A 7,780-nucleotide genomic window follows, 5' to 3' on the forward strand; every position below is an offset into this window, starting at 1 on the left:
TAATTATTATTTTATTTTATTTTTTTCTGCTTTGTTGTTGAATGAGTGCAGAGTTGTTCATATTTGATTGCTACGTCCCAAAGTTATGACTTATGGATGATTCAGAGTATATCATGACAGGAGATTAAGTGCAGCTGATTCACAACGCGTCTTCGTCATGTGGGAGGTCGCCTAGTGGAAGTCCAAACTCCTAACTTTCTGACAACAATACAAATATCTTATCATTGATCCGGTGGCAACTTTGTTACACCGGTTTTAAAGAGTATCAAAACAGTGATCAGAAGGGGTCTTTCTTTCTTTGTTTGACCTCCGACATCTTCAACCCGTGGTAATGACCCTAATTAAGTCATAACTCTTATACTGGGAGCTCAAAGCTGTATTCATTAAAATTGTAATTTTTTATATGAATGACATTTTTTGATGAGTAAAACAGACATAAAAAAAGCCATTTAGAAAGAAAAGTTGAGACAGAGAGGGAAATAGAGAAGAGAATGGTGGGATAATTATTGTTCGTAAAAGAGACCAGAGGAGTTAAACACACATACTACCTTGTTGTATCTTCCTGCTTAAGTGACAGCAACTCTCTCAACAAGCAAGAGAAGCACAGATCTATCAACACAGACACAACAAAATGTTGGTCCTGTACTAATGAAGTAGGAATTTCTTCTGTCTGGAAAATACTCCTATCTGGGAACCAGGAGGTATGCAACTTGCATAGCATATTATAAACGCCGGCTTTATGCCAATGCTGCTACCTCTGTGTCATGGCTCAAACTCATAGCAGAGACAAATTAACAATGGGTGTGAACATAAACAGTCACAGACAGATCACCTGCAAAAAGTGAATCTCAAATAAAGGCATAACAAATATTTGTGAAACAATGTCCCCAACCCTGTGTGTCAGAACAGCGTCAATTTGTTGCAACAAAAGCATCTGCGTTTTGATTTGTCTGTTTCTTGGACTAACAATATGTCAAGCCTAAATATGAAGCCGAGAAATGAATTATGGATTTCCATAACAGAATATCAAATTTGTGGAAATTTTTATTCTCAGTAACACAACTCAAGTGAAGAAAAAATTAACAAAGATCAAACAGAGACAGAATTTACCTCGGGTCAGACTCTGACAGTCCCCAAATAAGCAGACCTACAAAATTTGATCTGTCTTTAAAATTGGACTGATTTAATTATACATGTCTGTATATAAATCTGATTTATTTGATTTTTAAAGTGCCTTAAGATGGCATTTGTTATAAACTGGTACTACATAAAAGCCTGAGTAGAATTTTATTGAGTCTAGACAGACATTAATAGATAATATAGTCAAAAATAGAATGACTAATTAAAGACTATTTATACTAATAAAACATAAAGTGAATAACTCTACACTGATGTCTAAATATTATATTGAGACATGCATAAAAATCCTAATCTAATTAACTAGTCAAATCTGGGTTGGAATATACAAAACTTTAATATATTCGTGAAAAAAATAGGATTTTTAGTTTTCTCAAAAATATTTCTATATATATCTTGTTCTTGTGAAACTACTATTGCTTATAGCCTTTATGTTGTAAGAAGGACTGCTTACAACATATGCATGGTTATATATGCACGATTGATTATATATGCACGATTGATGCATATGTTTGTGACCTTGCTCACAGTTTGGTTTGGCTTCACCAATCTTTCCTTCACCTTGATTCACCTACTAACTGTGAACTGCACACACATTGTGGTGGTAAAAGAATCTACACTCAACTCTGTCTTTGCTCCCAGAGGAGCCCCCCCCCCCCCCCCCCCCCAGGTAAAAATAGCACAGAAAAGACAGCATGTTTGGGCACAATCCACATGTTTAATTATTGTAAAGGTCCTGAGGAATCATCATTAACTTCGATGCCATACTTATACTCATAGCGGTTAACCACAGTGCTGTGAAACAGAGATGTCAATGTGATACGAAAAATATTTTCTGCCCTAATCATGGCCAGTTGAATGGTGCCTTTAAAAAGCAAGCAAAAACAAATATAAAACACTATAAAATACATGCAGCAGCAATGAAAGATTTTTGCGGCAGGTTCCCGTGACAACAAGCCACTTAAATCTCTGCACACTACTCTGTCTGTAAACCACACCTATACTAATTACCTCATAAGACCTGCACCCTGATATACACTTAGTGCAGATGTTTTCTCTGCAAAACTTGATTGAACTTGAACCATAATTGGCCAATCCTGGGTGAGTCATTCAGATACATAACAGCCCTGAGCTGAGTCCACATCGTCCTGTTCCCACCCCACGTTGTCAGTCATCCCTTAGCATGACAAAACTCACAAAGAGGGAAGGGTCACGGGTTCATTCTCTAACTCCCACGAGCCCCATTGTGGCATTTCAGTGTTCCACTGGGCTGAATTGGTCCTGACCCCACAGATCATCCAAGGCGGTACATCACCTGAATATACAACTGTTGTGCCTGTCAGTGAAAATGCCTTGGACCTAATGAATCACCATTACTTCTAGGAAAAACACTGAATTGTTTTTGTTTTATTTTTTGGTCAGAGACGCTACCAAAGTGTAGGCATTGTTTTGTTTTTTTTTACATACAGAAGAAAACAAACTTCCACCTGTATACCCTTTCATAGAGGTGGATAAAAAGATTAACTTTAAATTACGTGGCTGGCTTGCAAAGAAAGCATTATACAAAGCATACAGCTGCTTCGTGTATCCAACCATACAGAGATAAACTTCCTACCTCCACAGGCAGCAGCGTCATTGTGAGTCACATACCCAAATACAAGATGACTAAAGAAAGACCTGCCCAATAAAGCCTCATGTTTCACCACTTGGTGTTGTTGTTTTTCCCCAAAGATTTTGCTAAGCATGTTCACATCATGTCCGTCGTCTTCAGAGGAATAAGAGGCATGAGCTGTGTCTGTGTACAAAAAGCTGATATGTGATTATTTTTATTCTTGAAATAAACTGATAAACTGAATTGAATAAACTGAATAAAACTGAATTTTGTTTTCATTGTTTTTGCATTCTATTATGTTGCTGACACGAAAACAAATTAGAGAAGTTTTTTCTTGTTTTTTTCTGCTTGCTGTTCTATTTAAAAAAAAAGCCTAGTCTCTGCTCTCTGTTCCTTTTTAAGCATTCATATTAATGAATGCTTAATAAAAATGCGCTTGCATTTTTTTGATCAAAAATGCAAGCGCACCTCAGTGCAGATTGACAAGAAAATTATCATTCAAATTCCCATAAAAAATATTTAACCCATATCATAAATAGATTCCTTTGACACAGAGTGAAATATTTCAAGTATTTATGTCAATTAATCTTCAATATTATGGCTCAGAACTAATAAAATTAATCTTTGTAAAGATAGGATAATACATGCGACAAGTTAAAATTTTATGTTTAAGACAGAAATAGTATATTATGACAATTGTATGGCATAAAATCACGGGGAGGATTGTAAAACACAAAAGGTCAAGAAGCTTCCTGTCCACAGAGAAAAGTAGAGAGGAAAAAAAGTTGCACAAGAAATAGGAATAACCACAGCAAAGAGAGGATGTTTCCAGGACATGGGCAACAACTCATAAGACACATCAGAAGTGTCTTGTCTGGTTTGTCTGGACTGTTGGGCCAAACTCCTCTTTTTGAGATGAAAGTCTGGTTTTTATTTCAGGCAGGGCGCCTGCTGGTGTCCAGTTTGTTTCCTCAAATCAAAAGTCACCAGAATGTCTACCAACAGAATCTAGTACCTACTTTAATGGCAAGGGTATCACAGAGAGCAACAGCTCAGCAAGCTCACTTGAAATGAGTTTGCTGAACAAATTAATAGGAAAATGAGACACAAGAGCCAACAATGCAGACAAACTGGAGGCCACAATGAAAAAAACATGGGGTTTCTTAACCCATCAACAGAGGCACAGGCCCATCACCTCCATGCCACGTGGCATTGATGCAGTAATTTAAGCAAAAGAAACCTTGACCAAAGATTGAGTGCCAATATTGTACAGTAAAGGGTCATGCATTGCAGTAGGCAAACATTTCGTTGTTAAAGATCAGTTATTTATTGGTCTTGTGCAATGTTCACATTTTCTGAAATAGTACATTTTGATTCTCATTAAATGTGTTGCAATGAATTAATAGAAATACTTTTTTAAAAATACATCACTCTGTATGAAATGAATTAGTTTCATTTTTTCAACTACCAAAATAGGTCATACTTTCTTCATAATATCCAAATTAATGAACAAGGCCTTTAATTGTCGATTTTCTCTGGGACGTTTTGTCTCTTACCTTCACCAGGAAAGGGGGCTGGACTTGTAGAGCTGCTCTCACTCTCTGTGCATGAACTTGGAGCTGGCAGGTCAGGGTTTTCATTATCAGGTTGCTCTGCGGAGATGGTAATGGCACTCCTCTCCTCATCCATGGGCGTGGGCCTGCTGTTCAGGGAGGAGGTGAATGAGCCTGAAGCAACAAGACCGTCCGAACAAATTGGCTACATGACCTCTTTGAATCAAAAACGCAACATCTGAACATGACGTCAGTATGAGTAGTGGCCACTAAGATGGATATGCAATAAGCTCTTTTGAAATAAGTAACCAGCTGTAAAGTTTTCATCTTTCACCATTTCAGGTAGATACACCATCTCTGCCATTCATCTTAAGGCAAACAGTCTGATGTCTGCTGCAAACTCTGACTGGGCATGTTTTCTTGCCAGGTAATTTCCTCAGATTTAATATATTTTCGTAACTTTTTTCTGTTAAATTAAACACAACTCTATTCATTCTAATCAAGTTGTACCGAATCTATCAAATAAACATTAGCTGGAAGATGGCAGGAATGCACAACCATAACTTGCCCAAAAATAACTCTCTGAACCCTTGAAGGCATAAGGAAACACCATGACACTACATGTTCTGACAGTAAATAGCTTTTGGCTGCATATGAGAGGAATTCTATAGATATTTCAAAATAGTCTGTAACAATTGAAAAGTAAATCTAGTGTAGTAAAACTACTGGACACTGAGACAGACTCATTTATTTAAAAGCCTTTTAACAAGTATGGTTTGACGTGACTGCAGAACTCTTTTAAGAAGACACAAGTAGGTTTTCAGTGAATATTACAGAGTTTAGTGCACAAAATACATTTTTCAGTACACAACATTGTATCTATATTACCTCAAAAGAATATATATTTTTGAAAACACACAAAATACTTCAATTTCTGTTATGAAGTGTTACTACATATACTAAATTTTACAAATCAAATACGGATATCATTTCCCTCCTGCTGTGCTGAATAAAATGTTCTAAAGAAATGTCCATTAAAATACGCTAATAAAAATATATAGTAGATTCACATTAAACTCATTAACTTTCACATTAACTTTAATTAATGTGTATTGTTTACCGTTGTCCGATTTATGTCTAAATCTAAGAATTTTGGATTCTGAGCTGGATGATAACATCTAGTTTATATTCTGTAAAAGGTTGAGACTATATTAGATAATAAACATTTTACTTTCGAGTGAAATTGGTGGCGTAGAATCAATTAGCAATTTGTTAGCTGTTAATAACAAAGATGTGCAACCACTGCAATTAACTTGACAAACAAATAAGTAAATTAGCAAAACACATAAGTAGCCTATCAATTTACCTTGCGGATACATTAAAACAAGAGAACTTTCAGTGTTCCGTTTAAAGATATATTTCGCCTAGTTCCTCGTAAATGTGTTTTGTTCGCCAGTTTTTGAAGGCCTCGGGCAAAATACGAAACAGCTCTAAAGTTCTGCCTCACGTGCAGCCAAGGAACGGGCGCGCGCCCCACCAGTCAAACCAGCTCAGCTGGGCAGCTGTTTGCGCGCTCCCGTGGCAACAACGCTGCTCTCACTGCCCGACAAAAAGTTTTGACAATACACAGCGAAGTTCAGAGAAATAAACGCTCAAAAAGAGGACATTCGTTAGAGCCACGTTCACAAATATACGGCCACAAAAAACCGCGACAGGCTTGGCCATAAACTTCTGAAATAGCGAAACGTTTGTAAAAGTTTCGGGAAAAAAGAAAAATCTTCGTACGACGTGCCAAATTTAAACACGTTCCGTGAGAAGCTGCAAGCGCCTTAAACTATTATATTCGGGAAAATGTAGCCTACAGGACCAAGAGTCTCAAAATGTGGCAGATATTTTGTTTACCTTGATTGCATGTCTGTGCTCTGATGAAAAGCGAGTGTCTGCATGCTGAGACCAAACTCAGCTTTATTTTTTCTTACTTTTATCTTCACAAAAGCACTAGGGGGGGGGAGAGGAAACACAGCCTTACCTTCTCACTGTCTGCGACACTTAAGCAACCAAAAATGTTTATTTATTGGTCTAATTCATCTCATCTCCTTCGCTGGACCTCGAGCTCCGCTGGAGTCCTCTTTCTCTCCAAACTTGGGTCTCTTCGCGACGTCAGAAACTCTTCTCGGTTTATACAGGTGATATAAGCTCCAAAATACAGAGCATTTTCTTCAGCACAGATAGCCTTCTCTCCGCCTCCAAAGTGCCTGACTTCGGCTCGCCCCGTCCTCCAGCAAACCAGATGTGGGGAAGTTTGACTCCGCAGAAACCTTTGTTTTCAGGTTTGCTCGACCACTGCTGAGAAAGTCCAGCTCCTCCTGGAGAAAATAGCTAAGCTAATTATAACCTCAAGCCGAGGTGTGTATCCCTTTTTCTGTTATTTCTCCCCTCTCACACCCACTGTGTCAGCCTTTGACTTGTGCTGCTGCTGTTGCTGCTGCTGCTCCTGCTTTTGGACAGGAAACTACAGTCAGCAGTGATTGTGCTTCCTGCAGGCAATAAAGTAGTTGGGCTGAACTGTACTGTCATATAATTACCCCTTTAACCCGAACCAGACAGAGCACTAACACGGACAAGCTTTCATTACAAATTTGAAGTCCAGAAGCCACATGTTTTGTCATTAATAATGAACAGTTTAGTCTCCAGGAGTAGTAATGCTGTCAACAATGTATAAGCGTTTATTATCAGAATAGTAAACATTCTTACATTCTTACGCCATAGAAAATATTCTAAGACACATACAAGAAAATTATCGTGATCTCCTTTTATTGTCTGAGATAAATTGTACAAATGTTATCCTCTGTAATTTAAATGTTTATTATGGGAATGTTGCTGTTTTTGTTTTTCATACCCTTATGTTCCGCCATACCGCCAAAAATAGTTTCACTTTAGAAGCAAACAGTAGGTAACCGCTTTTTAAAAAAAAAAAAAATCGGCTAAAACATGTTGGAGCAGGTGTCCATCAACAGAAAAAGTCAACATTTCTTAGAAATAATAACAATGAAAAAAGAAAACAGTTATCACAAACTTGCTGGCAGCCCAGGTAAAGATGTATAAAAAGACTTAAAATACATTCAGCTTTGATTGCAGCAGCATAATCCATTACTGAGAAATGTAAAAAAAAAAAAAACACATCCTGCTTTAATACTTATTAAATAGGGGAAAAAACACCATGTTCAAAATATTGATATCCCTTTAAAATGCACCTAATTGAAGATTTGATCTTTTTACGCACTTTACTGTTGTAAGCAAATCAGTTTCTTGGAATTTTTATGTGGTGATCCATCACTTTCAGTTTCCCTCCTACATACTTGACATAAAACGATCATTTCTTTTGGTCACTGGCCACTAAACTGGAGCACTCATACTTGCTACAAGGGGAAGTGATCATGGTGGTAAAACAGATCTTTAAAGCTTACTCGGGCATGCA

The 7,780-nt window shown here is 37.4% G+C and overlaps 1 protein-coding gene across 2 annotated transcripts in view; it reads right to left on the reverse strand.

The window, feature by feature from the left end:
• mdfi (MyoD family inhibitor) overlaps positions 1 to 6,795 on the reverse strand; it is a 28,446-nt gene extending 21,651 nt beyond the window's left edge. The window contains exons 1-2 of one of the 2 annotated variants that reach the window (XM_008409260.2): positions 6,332 to 6,795; positions 4,306 to 4,448 (exon numbers count right to left, since the gene is read on the reverse strand). In XM_008409260.2, coding sequence (XP_008407482.1) covers positions 4,306 to 4,438 — 133 coding nt within the window. In that variant the 5' untranslated portion in view covers positions 4,439 to 4,448; positions 6,332 to 6,795. Of the gene's footprint in view, positions 1 to 4,305; positions 4,452 to 6,331 lie in introns of both variants that reach the window. The other variant, XM_008409259.2, reaches the window with a different exon arrangement.
• Positions 6,796 to 7,780: the final 985 nt, after the last annotated feature.

The sequence above is a fragment of the Poecilia reticulata genome, linkage group LG5, assembly GCF_000633615.1.
Source record: "Poecilia reticulata strain Guanapo linkage group LG5, Guppy_female_1.0+MT, whole genome shotgun sequence".
In the NCBI taxonomy this organism is placed as follows: Eukaryota; Metazoa; Chordata; class Actinopteri; order Cyprinodontiformes; family Poeciliidae; genus Poecilia; species Poecilia reticulata.